The 18,264-nt window shown below is 40.5% G+C and overlaps 1 protein-coding gene across 10 annotated transcripts in view; it reads right to left on the reverse strand.

Annotated features, from left to right (window-relative positions):
- LMBR1 (limb development membrane protein 1) overlaps window positions 1–18,264 on the reverse strand; it is a 151,653-nt gene that overhangs the window by 74,606 nt on the left and 58,783 nt on the right. For 9 of the 10 annotated variants that reach the window (XR_006199427.1, XR_006199426.1, XR_006199429.1 and 6 more), the window contains one exon: window positions 11,611–11,714. Coding sequence is in view for 7 of the 10 variants with exons in the window: in XM_042927218.1 (XP_042783152.1) it covers window positions 11,611–11,714 (104 nt within the window). In the remaining 3 variants the exon portion in view is untranslated. Of the gene's footprint in view, window positions 1–11,610; window positions 11,715–17,613; window positions 17,727–18,264 lie in introns of all 10 variants that reach the window. The other variant, XM_042927223.1, reaches the window with a different exon arrangement.

An 18,264-nucleotide genomic window follows, 5' to 3' on the forward strand; every position in this document is an offset into this window, starting at 1 on the left:
GAACTATGCATTTGGTAACATAGGGATTTGGTTTTATTTAACAATGATATAAGCTATTTAATTGCCTTTAACTGTGTAAGAAAATTCATGAGTTGACATCAAACATCATCATAGAATCAGACCCAAACAAAGCCTTATGTATAACATATATAGACTAAAATTTCTCTATGCATTACAACTTATGGTGTTTTTTAAACTCTAACATCTTGAACTTTTAAAAGGCTGACTTATTTTTTATAACCTTCATATTTTATTTCTACATATTCAAGTAAGAGAAGATTTCAGGCAGTTATTTGCAAATGTTTCTCAGTAAATAACATTCCAGGCCCCAGTTGTCTATTTTTGATACATAAACAGCCAAATTAGATATAACTGTTACTCCACTTTCTCTGGCTAGTATTACTTTTGAAGTTCCAGGGCCATCTGGACGTGCAGTATAGAACTGTTAATGAGCCAAACACCTTCACTAGGCTCGGCGAGGACTCACTGGGCGGCGGGTCTGAAGAGTCATTATCTGTGTCACTGTTGGCTGCATGCTCTTCCCCACATGCTTTTAGACCTCAGTGCCCCCATGTCCGTGGCATTTAAATAATCATTCATTATGGCACCAAGTAACATAGGACGAAGAATCCACACGGCAGAAAACACACGATGCTCAAAGCCACTCCTGTGGCTTGTGGGGTTCCCCGGAGTAGTCAATCAAGTCCTAGAACCACAAGCATGCTCCCCTGATCTCTACTGAAATCTGGCAAACTCACCAAATACACATTCACACGCTCTCAAGATGTTCTCTCCTAAAGGAAAAAATATACATGTATGGATTTTTTTTTCATAGAAACAGTATGAGGCATCTTTATAGAACTGCACTGCAGGAACCCTTCTCTAATCTCCAGAAGGTTTGAGAACTATTTGATCAGTCAATGCTCACACGGGGAAAAAACACTCTTTGGAGTCTGGTTCCAGCTCTGCCACTACGTCCTGGAAGTTTCCCAAGAAAACTTGGGCTTCAAGACCTTATCTATAAAATATGCACAATAAAATTTGCCTTGGTTACTTCTCAGATTTTTAACAGATCAAATGAAACAAAATATATGAAAACAGTTTAAAAACAATAAAATACTGAACAGACAGGAACCTTTGATAATTCCTGGCTGCAGGGAAAAAAGGCTAGTGCCTATGCTACGTAAGGGTTTGCTTAGCCATATATTAGGTTAACAATCTCAACACTATTCTCAAGAGTTTCCTTTAACTTGTCATCAACTCCCATTACAACCACACACTAGCAGCCGTCTTCCTGCCTTTGAGGCACCCGAACCCGGAGGTGTGCCAGCGCTGCCCTGACAGGCTGGGGAAGAAGACGGAAGCTGGGAGAGGAGCACTGGGAGAGGAGCACCGCGGGCAGGAGAAAGCTCCGGGGCCGAACACGTGGCCCTCGAAGGGCGTGGCCAGGGAAGGAAGCGGCTCACACCTTGGCGGATGGGCAGCATCCCGCCTCGGGCCGCAGTCAGGCTGAGCTCCACCACAGCAAGAGGCCTGGCACACCACCTCCCCTGGCGGGCACACACGGCGGCGGCTGTGGGGCTCATTCCTAACGGCCAGCTGAAGGACCAGGACACCAAGCAGAGGGTGGTAAGGCTTCTGTAAAGACTCACTGCATTTGTGAAGAGCCTGGAGGTTTAATTTAACCTGGAGGTTCTGGACTAAAAGCCTAAGCTGTACCAAAATAAAGCAAACTCTCATGTCTTCTTTTGTGCTGAGGCTCTAAAATGGTCCTAAAAAAAAAAAAAAAAAAAAACACACCCTGGAAGACACCCATGCAGGAACCCGGACTCGCCCCCCCTCCAGGAAGGGGCACACTGATGTATTGTTAGATCCTTCCTCTGACAAACCAATGGGACCTAAGACCTACTCAGCTTTCATGCTTCATTTTCCCTGTACAAAAGCTCTGTCTGCAGTAGGCAGAGTATATTTATTTGGGAATGCCATGGTAGATAAGAGAAAAGACACATCTATAGATGATCACGGTACAATTATAATCCCTACTACAGGGGAAGGAAGCAAGTCCCCCCAAAAGAGGCCCACCGAAAAGACTCAAGGACCACGGGGATATGCCACAGATGCCACCTACAAGTGAGAAGAGGGCTTCCTGGCAGAATACCACATGAAGACAGGAGGCCATGAAAGCACCTGGGGGGGGCGCCTGGGGGGCTCAGTCCATTAAGCGTCGGACTTCGGCTCAGGTCATGAGCTCACGGCTTGTGGGTTCGAGCCCCTCATCAGGCTCTGCACTGACGCTCAGAGCCTGGAGCCTGCTTCAGATTCTGTCTCCCTCTCTCACTCTGCCCCTCCCCCGCTCATGCTCCATCTCTCTCTCTCTCTCTCTCTCTCTCTCAAGAATAAACACTAAACAAATTTCTCTTTTAATTTAAAAAAAGAAAGGAGATAAGCTGCATAATACTATTAAGAAAACAATGGCTGAAAGGCAGCGTATGGATGTTACTTTGTATAGGAATAAAAGTAAAGACAGAAAAAATAGGACAGCAAAAATCCAAGTAAGAAATGATGAAGCCTGAACTGAGGTAATGGCAAAAGGAGAAGAACAGCATTCAGAATGCTTACTCACAAGTTACTCAGAACACTGGGATACACTAAGTTCTTACTACACATTAAGTCAGTTACTTTATTACATCTCTTCTAAAAAAATAAATCAGAAGTATAATTTAATTCTGGGCATTTTAGAGGGAACTAAGATCATTAAAACAACACAAATTTTTCAGATAACTCAAAAAAGTTGAAAAACTTTTTTAAGCCCTTCACAAGTCTGTTTTAAAAATCAACTGCTTATAATAAAAACTAATACTCATTAGTCAATGTGGAAGGAGAAACATTAAGTATCAAGTAATCTCAACTAAAATATAAAAGTGTACAAATATTTAAATCTAGCATTCTAAACAACCTCAGATGTCTTCTTTGTGTTCTAAAAAAGATAACAGGAAATGTTTTCTATAAAACTGATGGTTTCAGTACACTTCATTCTAACTTTTTCTTGTGTTGATATAGCCTTATTTTTTCAGTTTTTGCCCGCTAATCTTACTTTTATCACTAAAAGGACATATATTTATATATACATACTTCTAACAACTCAGGGCTTTAAAATTCAATCATTCTAGAACAGTAAGAACTTGCCTTTCTAGATGAGAACTTATTTGCTTGCCAGAAAGTGTACAAACCAATAAATTCTTAAGTAACGTAACTGTTAATGACTTCGGCTTTAAAGAAAAGTAGATATATCACAACCTAAAATATTCCCTAATGCCAAAGCTATCAAACAATTCTACTGCCTCTGACTTATCTGAATACACAACTTTTATTTCTGGTACGAACGGGCCAAATAAATGGATTGGTAAAGTAATATACCAAGTTTCAGCTGTGTAGTGGCAAACATTTCACAGAGATCAGAAGAGTAACACTGTGTCATGCTGAATAAATGACTTCACGGACAAATAAGTATAAGTGCCACAGAGATTTTAATAGTCCCAACTCCAGTCGTCCTACGGACCTGTGGGTGTGTGCCCTACGTGCGGTAACCACATAGCAGCTCTCTAGTCAACACGAGATCAGACATTCGTTTTACTTTCAAATAAAGTTTATTCCAAACAAGGGAAGGCAGTTTTCAAGTCCCCCCAAAAACAGTTTTGGAAAAGAGACTCTAATTGACAATGATTATTTCCATAACATTGTTTCGTGAATACTGGAAGTAATAAGGCCAGTTTAATTAAAAGTATGAGTACTTTGGGGCGCCTGGGTGGCTCGGTCGGTTGAGCATCCGACTCTTGATTTCGGCTCACGTCATGATCATCCCAGCGTTGTGGGATCAAGCCCCGCGTCAGGCTCTGCGCTGAGTGTGGAGTCTGCTTAAGATTCTCTCTCGCTCCCTCTGCCCCTCCCCCAATTGCACATGCTCTCTCTCTCTTTCTCTAAGACAAAAAAATCCAAAGTATAATTACTTTAAAATCTGAACCTGATTATTTTTTGTTTTCTCCATACCAAAACTTTTCCCTCATTTAATAAAGAAGGAATCAGCTAATGATTTAATCATCATGTAAGACACAGTGAGGCACTAGTTAATAATTTAATCATCATATAAAGTTTGAGGTTTAGTTACCTACTAAACATTTTGCCTATTTTTTTTTTTTACAACTTATACTGTTATAAGATAAAGCAATTTCTATCTCAAAAAGTAAATAAATAAAGCTATGTCAGCACCACCACAATTTCTTAGATGTAGCTTTGCTATCATCCCTAAAAAGTAATCCTCCACAAATCTTCCTGAAGTTTCAAATCAACTTTCACGTAGCTGGTACATTTCGGCCCCCGGTGGTCACGGCTGCTCCTCCTGTATCTCAAGTACTTCCCAAATGTCCCAGGTGAGGTCAACAAGCCCCTCGGCAACCCCACAGCGAGGTAGGTACTGCCGGCCCCTTTTACAGACGCAGACACCAAGACACACGCCCAAAGTCCCAGGTCGGGAAGGAGACGAGACCCGATTTAGGGCAGGTCTTCTAAATGCCAAAGCTCACAATCTGTCCACCATACTCTTATGCAGAGAGAGAGAGAGAATCTAGCCTTGAAGTAGAAATCTCTCCTGTTTTGATAAACGGAGGGAAAGACTGCTGTACAACGGTCCACGTTATCATGCCATCACAAAGTATATGGGAACTGAGTGTACCTCTGAAAAATACAGCTGCTATTTAACAATACCAGATACTGTTACCGAAATTATCACGTAGGTCCCTCCAATACGCAATTGTACTGAGAACGGTGACAAGATCAAGACCGTTTCATGAACTAAATGATTGTTAATTCAAACTCTTTACAAACTCAATTTTTAAAGGAAGTAAGTATATTCTTTTCCTCAAAATAACACTTTCATGCATCTTTCTCTGACATCCCGTAACCCACGCCTTTTACAGTAGTTTAACAATTCCAAAACGAATCCCAAGGATAACAACGCTACCCGAATCGAATGTTTTAAAAATAATCATTCCTCCCCATGTTGTTTCTATGGGGAAAAATTAGTGCTCCCCAACTGGGGGAGGGCAGAGGAATTCTATTAATAAATTACTGAATGATTTTTTTTCTTGAAGGTGTTGGGAAAATCAAATTAACACATAACAATAGTTAGTGAGATATGAGTCCATTTTCTGTAATAAACACCAAGATCAAAACGCACCCAAGGTAAATTTCCTTGCAAGGTTTCCCAGCAGGAGTCTTCCTTTTTGTATGTGATTTCCTCTCACCCACAAAAACCAGGCCAAAGACGCGCATGTGCCGCTAACACTAAGCAGCACTTCCTTATTCACTCATGTCCAACAATTTATGGATGATCAGTGGCAAAAACGAGCAAAAATAATGAAAGAACGCAATGAAAGCTCTCTGAGACCACGCTGGACTTCCTACTCATTTCTGTGTCTCTTTAAGACGGAGGCCTGAGACAAATTAGCCACTGGGGGGAAAAAGTCATCTGGTCATAAAATACAGTACAAGGTCACTTTTATGTAAGTTTGCCAAAAGGGACATAAACCAGGACAATTTCACACTGTGACACAGGATAGAAACACATGGAACAGCCTCGGCCCCTCCTGCACTGTGCTGTCACAGCGCTCAGCTTTATGGGCCTTCCCAGCACCGGCACCCGGCTCTTTGCTGCCACCTGGTCAGTCTAATTAGCTAAGAAAGGAAGTTACCTCAAATTTTGTACTTTTTGCTTTGATTATCAAGCACTCCGTTTGAAGTTATAGGAGTCAACCTCTTAATCCTACAGACCGTGTGCTATGCTCTGGACGTTTGGGGATGTCTGGATAGCTTGGGTAATTGGTCAGGATGTTGCCGTCGCTTATGTTAAATTTTATGCCGAGACTTCAAATCAAAGATAGGCATCAAGGTGAGGCACGACGTAAAGTTACTCCCAGAAACGTCTCTGGCGTGTGATTTCATCCGCCCCCGATTATATTTTTTCGCGGTCATTAACCTGTTGAGTCTTCTCCTCATAACCAAAAGTAAGATGTTAAAGCACAACATGAGACGAGTATATTCCGAACTCCTATTTAAACGCCGGCCGGAGGGAGGTCGGACCTCCAGAGCTCACCTGGCAGTCGGCAAACATCTTCTGACGTCATCCCGGATAATCCAGGGGTCTCTCCGAGGCAGGGCGGGAAGAGAAAAACCACACGGCAGATCTGAGGCGCGAGAGGAAGAGTAGCGCTGGGGCCGCCCCACCCTGGACTCTGCCACACGACCGCGGGGCCAAGACACAGACCGCGGAGAGACATGTCCACAGGACACAGCGCCCAGCAGACGCACCCTTCTCGTCAGGGCTGAAACCAACAGTCAGACGCAAGCACAGGAAGTCAACACACACGAACACACAAAATGTGCAGCACGGTACACACAGGTGACCGCGAATAATTCAGATCCGATGAACATTTAAGTGCTGACAGTAAGTTCGAGTTCCAAGATAAAAGCTGCCGTCTTACTTAAATTAAAAAATTGCTGTATTAAAGCCATTTACGTTCTCCTACCGTCGAGAATGTAAAGAATGGGAATAGCGAGGAGATGGTCCTAATAAAATAGAAACATGCACCACAGTAAGGAGGGAGAAGAAAGGCTTATTTAAGGCCCTTAAAAGGACATGGTCAACCCCCCAGGCCTAAAATGTCCTGTTTGAATTAACATAGTGGTTTAATTAAAAACTAAGTAGAGAATTCTGCTTAATTTGATTTTCAATTCAAGCTCTGCATCCGCCCGTGGCTAGTGGCCAATTTCCGCGTCTCGGCACAATATGCAAGGGGCGGTTTTAAAATCGATTGCCCAGGGGAATCAATGGGAGTACGGTGGAGCCATATGCCGTTCGGGGACTCCACCAGACTCAGACATAGTAAAACAGCACCAGGAGGGTGGCCAAAGGAATAAAAAAGAAATTTAACTTAACCATATTTCAAGTTTGTCATGACTCAAATCACTCTGCTGAATCTACCAATTAGAAGCGTTTTCCAAGCCCTCTTCGATATCCCTTCGGAACGAGCTGCGTCCAGGATAACCAACGAGCACAGAGCTTTAGAGGATACGCACACACACAAAGGAATACACTTGCTAGCCAGCTGTGTCAAACATGCCAGTGACCGTCTGTGATGCGTTCGCTTCAGTGAGGCAGCAGCTACAGTCTGGGACACAGGCAACGACACCGTGTAAAGAATGACAGGTCTCCACAGACGTTATGGAGAACGTGCACTAGGAAACTCCTATGATCTCATGTTACAGAAAGGCTTAATAACGAAGGGTTTAAACACATGCTGCACACATGGAAGGCTGAACTGTGCAATGCTAATAACCCTTGCAGTTTTCACGCAATTGATTTTTTTAAGTTTGTTTATTTATTTTGACGGGGGAGTGGCAGAGAAGGAGAGAGAAAATACAAAGCACGCTCTGCACTGTCAACTCGGAGTCTGAGACGGGGCTCGATCTCATGAACCGTGACATCACAACCTGAGGCCGAAATCAACAGCGAGTTGCCCAACTGACTGAGCCGCCCAGGTGACCCACGTGTAATTGATTGTAAACTGAAAAATACGAATCTTTAAAACAACACAATTACCTTAATTTTAAAGTTTCTAAACAATTCTAATAGAGTCTAGAATGCACCTTATCTTTAAGCAGGTCTGATTTTGCTTTAGTCCAGGCCATTTCAAAATGGGAAAAATAATCTGTAACCTTAAAACCGCCCAAGATCATATGTAAATAATTAAGAGCTGACTGTACCATATTCCATAGAACACTTATTAGTGAAATGCATTAAGCTCTAGAATAATGGCAATAATGGCTAACATATCCTGGGTTGCGTTTTACATGAATAATCTCCCCTCATTTAATCCCTTAAATAATACAGTCAGGGAACCATCATTACTATACCCATTTTACAGAAAGAAACCCTGAGGCCTAGAGGAGAAAACCAGCTGAGATAATGAGCCCTAGGGCAAATCTAAATCTGCTCACTTTAGCCCTCTCAACTGCAATCTCTCTTCCACAGGCCCCTTCTCTTCGGTGCACAAAGAGCAGAATTATTCTGTCTCTTCCTCCCCCCCAGGGTACACCCCATCTCCCCCCCTTCTCTAACAGCTTTAAAGACCAACTTCTTAATTTGGTTCCTACAACTCCCATTCATGATCCAACTACCCAAGTCAGACAAATGGCACCCAACCATCCGAGCTCTGCCTCCTTGCCCTCCTTTCAAGCCTCTGCTGAGTTTGCTGGTCGTGTCGCCTGTCCCCTACAGACATCCAGCACATCAGTCCCCGCTGAGATCACAAAACGGAGCTGGTGATCATGAGGGATTCTGAGAAGACTAACGTAGTCAAAGATGCACTTAGAAAAAAATATTCTTTTGAGTGTGTACAGGAGACCAGAAGTAAAAAACTTAGAGGAAAGAATGCTGTACAATTGTAGGTGTGAAGTATCTTCAGTTACCTTCTTAATCCTTCCTCAAGCTGCTTCTCCCCTCTGACCTTAGTTTGTGAGAGGGAACAAGAGAACAGTGACATGTCACTGGGGTTTGTGTCCGTTTTTTCTAATTCTAGAGATAGTTGGTAATTCTGCTCCAATAACTTTAGCCACGTCCCTCTTTGAGTTGGTTAGTTCACAGCAAGGGAGGAAAATAATTTGGAGACAAGGGGTCTGTCCACACTACACACTGTTTTTTAAAATAACCTATGTAACTAGAATTTTATAGAAAGTATAAATTAGGTAAAGACATCAATAATGCCAAATATGAAAATACATTCAACACTGAGCTTTACCAGTTGTTTTTGTGCTTGGCAAGATTACACATGAGACAGAGACGGGAAGAAAGAACAATCTGCATATTTACAGCAACATCAACAGAGCGAGGTTAATGGCACACGCTGAAACACTCTGTTACCAGAACGAGGTGCGTGACTGATTCAGTATGGTGACATCTCTACAAAACACAGCTCTTCCCATCGTGTGGTGCATGTACTCCTTCCTCAGTGACATATGTTTCAACTCTGACATGTGTATTTGTCTCCATACTTAAATAAGACAGTAGATGCGAAAATCTTTTTCAAAATTCCTTTGCCAACTCCCTGTCATCTGTAGCACAAAATGCAAACCGACTGGCAGAGAGAAGAACCGAGCCCTTCGGAACTGGACCCCAACAAGCTTCCGCGCACCCTGATCTCTCCCCAACTCTCCATTCTTGAGCTAAGTGTCCGCATTCCCTCAATTCAGTCACAGTGCGTGCCTCTGCTCAAGCCAGGGGCGCCACATTCCAGCAGCAGCCTGCTCGTCCTTCAAGACTCAGCTCAAGTGCGGGCTGACTCCTCCGGCCAAAAGCCTTCCCCAGTTCCCGAGGCGAATGGAGACCCCGCTCCTCTCGGCGCCTCCCCTTGCGGCTGGCGGTCTGAAAGTTCATGGGGCTGCATCTGTTTGTTTGCACCGTTTCTTCCTCCCTCTGTCTATCCCTTGGAGGCAGAAGCCCTGCCTTTTCAGTCCTGTCCCCAGCAAGGCCCTATAGTAGTAGCACAGTGACTACTACTCAGTAGGTGCTCAGTAAAACTCTGCTGAATGAAAGAAAAGCCATCAAAAGCTTTGGCTCTAAAATTACACAGAAATTGCTTTCTCAAGTGTCTCAATGACATCACTTCTTCTCGATGTTCATTCCTACCAGCCCTCTTCAACGTAATAGTTTACATTCCGTTCTGATCGCGGTACCTTTACTAAACACGAAATCAACTGTGACTTTGCAGCTTCAAACTATTAAAGTATGGAATAACATCCGGAAAGCAGAAAGGTGCATCCACGAAAATGACACTTTATCGCCTCTCAGTGACTCTTTCCTGGTACCCTTCAACACACAAACCTAAAAAGTGTGGCACTTAAGGTTTAAAATCAGAAGACTCGGGGCGCCTGGGTGGCTCAGTCAGTTAAGCGTTCGACTTCGGCTCAGGTCGTGATCTAGCGGTTCGTGAGTTCAAGCCCCGCGTCGGGCTCTGTGCTGACAGCTCAGAGCCTGGAGCCTGTTTCAGATTCTGTGTCTCCCTCTCTCTGACCCTCCCCCGTTCATGCTCTGTCTCTCTCTGTCTCAAAAATAAATAAACATTAAAAAAATAAAATAAATAAAATAAAAGATTAAAATCAGAAGACTCATCAAAATGTTAGACTAAACAGTTTCATTCCTAAGAAACTACAAAAAGTTATATGAAATAAAAAGTAATAAAAATTCAGTTTATGGCTTTCCTTGCCAAATTCATTTAATTGGCGTTATAGTATTGTTCAACAACAAGATGCATAGGCATACTTCCACTTCGTCTATCACAATACAAACAGAACTAACCACTTAAAAAGGCGTAACATGTCTATAAATAAACTGTAATGCAAGAACTCACTTTTACCAAAAAGTATTAACTATTTAAATCTTTGTATTGTATTCCAAATGTCTATAGCAAAGAACTCCACAAGCTATAAACAGAAATATCATTCTTTCCGTTTTAAAATGTTATTTTCAAAGACAGCTGAAGTTATTACCACCGATACGGTCTGGACTGATTGTTTAAGATGCAGTCTCTTGGGGCGCCTGGGGAGCTCAACTGGTCAAGCGTCTGACTCTTGATTTCAGCTCAGGTCATGATCTCACGGTTTTTGAGTTGAAGCCCTGTGTCAGGTTCTGTGCTGACAGTGCGGAGCCCGCTTGGGATTCTCTCTCTCCCCTCTCTTTCTGCCCCTCCCCTGCTTGCTCTCTCTCTCTCTCTCAAAATAAATGAATAAATTAAAAAAAAAAAAAGATGCAAAGTCTCTTGTTTTGCTCTTTCCTAATCTCTCACATTCACTAAGATCAGTAACTCAACAGTCTTGAGAATTTGACTATCTAAAGGAGCATGTTGGATTTTATAGCATGCTACTCTCTGAAAAAAAGTGGAAGTGAAATAACTTTTACATCAAGATATGTTTTAAGATCTTAAGATTTCATGTCATTCCTTTTTATTTTTTTTTAATGTTTATTTATTTTTGACACAGAGAGAGAGACAGAGCATGAGCGGGGGGAGGGACAGAGAGAGAGAGGGAGACACAGAATCCAAAGCAGGCTCAGGCTCTGAGCTGTCAGCACAGAGCCCGACACGGGGCTCGAACTCACAGACCGCGAGATCATGCCCTGAGCTGAAGTCGAACGCCCAACGGACTGAGCCCCCCAGGCGTCCCTTATGTCATTCTTTAAACTAAATGAGACAGCCTAAGAACAGCTATGTTGTCAGCTTTATTCCCTACAAACAAGTATTCTACCACGTTTGCACATACTATAAAAACATCCAAAAGTCAAAAGACAACTTCCTCCCTGTGGACACACAAGATCATTCAATATGCACTATTATTAATTCTATTGTTAGCATTATTAATATTAATAACACATTGCTATTATTACTAATTAAACTTTTTGTATTTCAATCAAATGGTTGTTCAAGCCCACTTTCACAAGTTTAACATGAATGACACATGCTTCTTAACTTGACAGATTTAATTCCAAAACATGATTCACTTTACCTTTTTCAGGCCAGCAAAACCCTCTGATTCCAGGAAGAAAAAGGCAAAGGGCATCAGCACAAATAAACAGAGGTTGGAAAAGAGGGAAGCAAGATTCCACAGACCTATAAAGAGGGAACAAAAAGAAGAAAGATTAGAGACAGGCCTTTAAAAAAAAATTATTATGCTACATTATGATATTAGTCAAAGATGCATACTTTTTAATAAAAATAAACATCAACTTGGAGAGTAGCCTAACAAATCACCTACACTTAGAGATGAGAAAATAATTTCATATTTAAAAACACTTTTTAATGTTTATTTTTTTGAGACAGACACAGAACACAAGAGGGGGAGGGGCAGAGAGAGAAGGAGACACAGAATCGGAAGCAGGCTCCAGGCTCTGAGCTGTGAGCACAGAGCCCGACGTGGGGCTCCAACTCAACGAACTGCGATCGTGACCTGAGCCCAAGTCCGATGCTTAACCGACTGAGCCACCCAGGAGCATCAATAAATTCATATTTAAAATTCGTGCAACTTTGTAACCTGTACCTATTAGGAGAAGCTAACACAGAAACTAGAAACATTCTTCCTTGTGTCCTAAACAAATTCACTAAAGAGATGACAAATGCAGAGATCTAAAGATACAGTCTCTTTAGACATACTGGCACCTGAATATTTATAGGCACTAGTCTATACTGAACACTTAGTAAATGCCAGGTACTCTACCAGACATGTTACATGCATAATATCATTTAAGTCAAATCTAATGAAAACCCTAAATTAATAATCAGCATTTGCGGAGCCCTTCTGTGCCAGGCACTATTTTAAGTGATTTACTGGGATTATACAAACTCACGTACCCCTCACAGCAGTACAACAGGACAGAGGCAGAGGCTGGCTAGCTACCTTGCTAAGGTTGCAGAGCCTGCCCCTGGCAGAGCTAATTCCTGGGATTTTTAAGAACCACCACAACACGGAAGTGTTAGTAAGCAATTCTAAGTGGGAAAGAAAATGTAAGAGAGGTAGGCAAGCTCCTATCACCGTTTTCTGTTTTGGCACATTCTGTATTTTTTTTTTTTAAAGGTTTATTTATTTATCTATTTTGAGAGAGAGACAGAGCGAGAGAGAGAGAGACAGAGTGAGAGAGAGAGAGACAGAGCGAGAGAGAGAGAGAGAGAGAGTAGGGGAGGGGCAGGGAGAGAGGGAGAGAGAGGATCCCAACTTGGGGCTCAATCTCATAACCCTGAGATCATGACCTGAGCTCAAATCAAGAGTCAGATGCTTAACCAACTGAGCCACCAGGCACCCCACATTCTGTATTATTCTACAGTCACAATAAAAAGCTACTGAAACTATAATGAAAACAGATTTAGAAAAAGAAGACTTTAAGTCTGTCTTTGGGATTATATGTGGCCAAATATCTCACACCTTTATACATCTTTTTTAGGTAAAACACTCAAATTTAAAAGTGATTTTCAGGAGCACCTGGCTAGCTCAGTCAGTACAGCATGTGGCTCTTGATCTCAAGGTCGTGAGTTTGAGCCCCACATTTGGTGTAGAGACTGCTTAAACAAATAAACTTAAAAAAATTTTTTTAATAAAATGGATTTTCAAAATAAAGCCTATGGTATTTATAAAATCAAGAGTTAAAGATAAAATTATGCTAAGTATAAACTCAATCTATTGCCTGAAACTCTAATTCAGTGCTCTTGAACATGGGCAACTGATGTTATTTCAACGACCTCATTTAGAAGGCACTGTCCCAAGCACTGGCAACACAGTAATGAACAAAACACAAACCCTCTGTTTTCACCAAAATATGGTGTGGGCAGGGGCGACTAGGGGGCTCAGGTCGGTGAAGCATCGACTCTTGATTTCAGCTCAGGTCAAGATCTCACGGTGCCTGAGATCAAGCCCCCCACGTTAGGCTCTGTGCTGGCATCACAGAACCTGCTTGGGATTCTCTCTCTTCTCTCTCTTTCCCTCTCCCGCTTGTGCTCCCACACATGCTCACTCTCTCTCAATTTAAATAATCTTTAAAAAAATATATATGGTATAGACAGTCTTTTCAGTCTCAGCCATTCTAACAGGTGCACAGCAGTGTCTCCTTACTGCTTTGATTTGCATTTCTCGGGGCACCTGAGTGGCTCAGTTGGTTAAGCGTCCAACTCTTCCTTTGGGCTCAGGTCATGACCTCACCGTTCATGAGTCAAAGCCCCGAGTCAGGCTCTGCACTGACAGATCCTCTCTCTGCCCTTCCCCAGCTCATGTGTTCTCCCTCTCCCTCTCTCACACAAAATAAATAAACTTAAAAAAAAAAATACTTAATTTGCATTTCCCTAATCAATAAATAATGACGTGAACATCTTTATGAACTTATCTGTCATCCATTTCTATCTTCTTTGGTGAAAGTGTCTCTTCAAGTCTGTTGCTTACTGTTTCATTAGATTGTTTGTTTACTTACTATTGAGTTTGGCAAGCTCTTTATATACTCTGAATACAAGTCCTCTATCAGGCACATAATTTGCCGATATTTTAACCCCATCTGTAGATTGTCTTTTCACCCTTTTAAACAAGTTATCTTTCAAAGAACAAAATTTCTTTTGACAAAGTCCAATTTATCAACTTTTTCTTTTACAGACCATGCTTTAGACAAGAAATTATGGTGTATCCCAGTCTCATAAAGACTTCCTCCTATGTTTCTTTCTACAGGGGTTACAGTTTTAAGATTTACATTTAGACCTACGATCCCTTTGAATCACTTTTTGTACATGGTGCCAGGTATGGACTGAAGTTCAGTTTTTGTCTATGATTATCCAATTAGTCCAACACCATTTGTAGAAAAGATTACCCTTTTTCCACCAAATCGCCTTTGCACCTTCGTTGGAAGTAAATTGACAATATATGTGTAGATATATTCCTGGATCCTCTATTTCATCAAGTCGATCTATTTATTGTTATGGTGATACCACACCATCTTGATTAATATGGCCTTAAAACAGTCTTCGAGTTGGGTAGTAAGTCTTCCAATTTTGTTATCTTTCAAAGTTGTTTTGGCTATCGTAAGTCCTTTGAATTCCCATCTGAATTTCAGATCAGGTTTTCAATTTCTACCCCCAAAACAGTGGGGGCGGGGTGAGGGGGGAGGGCTGCTAGGATTCTGAATGAGATTGCATTGAATCTACAGACCAATATGGGGAGACGTGACATCTTAACATTGTCTTCTGCTCAATGAACATGATATATCTCTCCATTTATTGTGGTATTCTTTAAGTTTTGTCAGCAGAGTTTTAATAGTGTATAGTATATAGGTCTCACACATCCCTAAATACATCATATTTCTGATGCTACTGTATACAAATGGCACTTGTTTTTTTTAACCAATTTCCAATTATTCATGGTTAGTACATATATAGAAATGCAACTGAGTTTTGTGTATTTATCATGTATCCTGCAACACTGTAAACTCATTGATTCTAATAGCTTTTTAATAATATATTCCATCACAATTTCTATATAGACAGCCATCTCATCTGTTAATACAGCTTCACTTTTTCCTTTCCAACATCAATGTCCTTTATTTTCTAAAAATCACCAGAATTCAGAATAATGAACAGAAGTGGTGAGAGGGGATATCCTTGCCTTGTTTCTATTCTCAGGGAAAAGCATTCAGTTTACTACTAAGCATGATGTTATCTGTAGGGTTTTTACAGATGCTCTTTACTAGGATGAAGAAATTAAATTCCCTTTCATGCCTAGTTTGCTGAGATTTTATCAAAAATGGATGCTGAATTTTGCTCTTCTGCATGTGCTGACTTTTCTTTTTTAGCGTTGGAATATGGTAAATTACATTGATTTTTCAAGTCATGATGTATTATCCTTTTCATATATCGTCACATTTGATTTACTAAATTTTGTTTAGAATTTATGCATTTGTGTTCATGAGGGATACCGGTCTGTAGTTTTCTTTTCATGTAATGTCTGTCTGGTTTTGGAATCAGGGTAATGCTGGGCACAATGAATTAGTAAGTACTCCCTCAGTTTCAATTTTCTGAAAGAGTGTATAGAACTGGTATTGCTTCTTCCTCAAATATTTGGTAGAAGTGACAGTTAAGTCTTCTTGGCCTAGAATTTTATTTGTGAGAATGTTTGTAACATTTCTACAATGTCTGAGAGACTTGAGTAATTTCTGCCTTTCAAATTTTTCCATTTCGTAATTTCTGCCTTTCAAATTTTTCCATTTCTCTAAGGGGTTGTATTGGCATAAGGTGTTTACAATGTGCACTAATAACCCTTTTAATACCTGTAGAATCCATAGTGATGTCATCTCTCTCATTCTTGATATTGGTAATTGGTGTCTTTTGTTGTTGTTGACCACTCTGGCTGCAGCTTTATCAATTTTATTGATCTTATCACTTTCTCTATATTTTCTCTGTTTTCCATTTCATTGATTTCTACTCTTATCTTTTTTTTTTTACTTCCAATCTTCTTAATTTGGAATTCATTTCCTCTTCCCGGTTTCTTAAGGTGGAAATTGTGGGCACTGATTTGAGACCTTTTTTTTCTTTTTCTGCTTCAGGCATTTTAGTACTATAAATTTTCATATGTTTTAAATGCTTATTAGTTCAAAGTACTTTCAAATTTCCCTTTCGATTTCTTCTTTGACCTACTAGTTATTTAGTTATCAAATAATTGAGGGATTGTCTATGTTTCTGTTCCTGGTTTCCCATTTAATTTCAGTCATTAGAGAACATATTTTGTATGACTTAAATTCTTCTAAAAGTACTGAGACTAAATAGGCAAAGAATATGGGCTCTCCTGATAAATGTGCCTAGGGTACTTGAAAATAATGTATATTCTACTACTGTTGGGCAGAGAGTTCTATAAATGCAAAATTAGTTAGGCCAAATTAAGAGTGTTATTCAAATTTTCCATCTTGTTAATTTTTTCCTAATTTGTTCTATCAATTATTAAAAAGAGAGCAGCAATAAATCTGAATAATACTATGATTTTGACTATTAATCCTTTCATTTCTGTAAGCTTTTCCTTGATGCATTTAATAGCTACTTATTAGGTAGATAATGTTTATTATGTTTTGATAAATGAACTCCCTCATCATGATGAAATGATCTTATTTATGCCTAGCAAAATCGATACCTTTTTCTAATGATAATGTAACTATTCCACCTTTCTTTTTATTACAATTAGGATGGTATACCTTTTTTCTCCTATTGCTCCAAGCCTATTCATGCCTTTATATTAAAATGGGTTTTCTGGGGGCGCCTGGGTGGCGCAGTCGGTTAAGCGTCCGACTTCAGCCAGGTCACGATCTCGCGGTCTGTGAGTTCGAGCCCCGCGTCAGGCTCTGGGCTGATGGCTTGGAGCCTGGAGCCTGTTTCCGATTCTGTGTCTCCCTCTCTCTCTGCCCCTCCCCCGTTCATGCTCTGTCTCTCTCTGTCCCCAAAATAAATAAAAAACGTTGAAAAAAAATTTAAAAAAAAAAAATAAATAAATAAAAATAAAATGGGTTTTCTGTAGGCAGCACATACTTGAGTCTTTACTTTTTACTCATTCTGACAATTTCTGCCTTTTTTTTAGATTTATTTATGTTTATTTATTTTTAAGTAATCTTTACACCCAATGTGGGACTCAAACTCACAACCTTACTTATTTATTTATTTATTTATTTATAAGTAATCTCACACCCAACGTGGGACTCAAACTCACAACCCTAAAATCAAGAGTCGCATGCCCTTCCAGCTGAGCCAACCAGGCACTCCCAGTCTCTGCCCTTTAATTGGAGTGTTTAGACCATTAATGTTTACTGATATGGTCAGGTTTAAGTCTATCAGTTTGCTCTTTGTTTTCCATTTGTCCCATTTATCTTCCCTTTTTCTTCTTTTCCTGCGTGCCTTTGGATTAACTTTTTATGATTCCATTCTTTCTTACAGTTGCTTACTAACTCTATCTCTTTGTTGAGCTATTTTAGGGTTATTTGCAGGTTTATCACATACACCTTACCTCATCACAATCTGCTTTCAAGTGATACACTACTTCATGTACAGAATAACCTTAAAAAGTGTATTTCCATTTCTTTCCTTCTTCCTTTGTGCTATTGTTGTCATGCATTTTACCTGTGCAGATTATAAAATCACAACACATTACTATTTTTTAAACAGCCAATTATCTTTTTAAAAGACTTATATAATAAAAAGGGGCACTTGAATGGCTCAGTCAGTTGAGCATCCAACTGTAGCTCAGGTCACGATCTCACGGTTCATGAGTGCAAGCCCCACATCAGGCTCACTGATGTCAGCCCGTGAGCACAGAGCCCACTTCAGATTCTCTGTTGCCGTCTCTCTCGGTCCCTCCCCCGTTTACACTCTCTCTCAAAAACTAAATAACACATTTTTTTAAGACATATAATAAAGAAAAACTTTTATATTTTACAACTGCCACTTCTGAAGTGCTCTTCATTCTGCTTTGTAGATTGAGATATCTATCTCCTACCGATTTGCTTCTGCCTATAGGACTTCCCTTATTTTTTGTAGTATAGGTCTGCTGATGAATTTTTACCTTTTGTGTATCTGACACTGTCTTTATTTTGCCTTTGTTTTGGAAAAATATCTTCACTAGATTGAGAACTAAGTTAGTAGGCTTTTTTCAGTGAAG

Source organism: Panthera leo, chromosome A2 (assembly GCF_018350215.1).
Source record: "Panthera leo isolate Ple1 chromosome A2, P.leo_Ple1_pat1.1, whole genome shotgun sequence".
Taxonomy (NCBI): Eukaryota; Metazoa; Chordata; class Mammalia; order Carnivora; family Felidae; genus Panthera; species Panthera leo.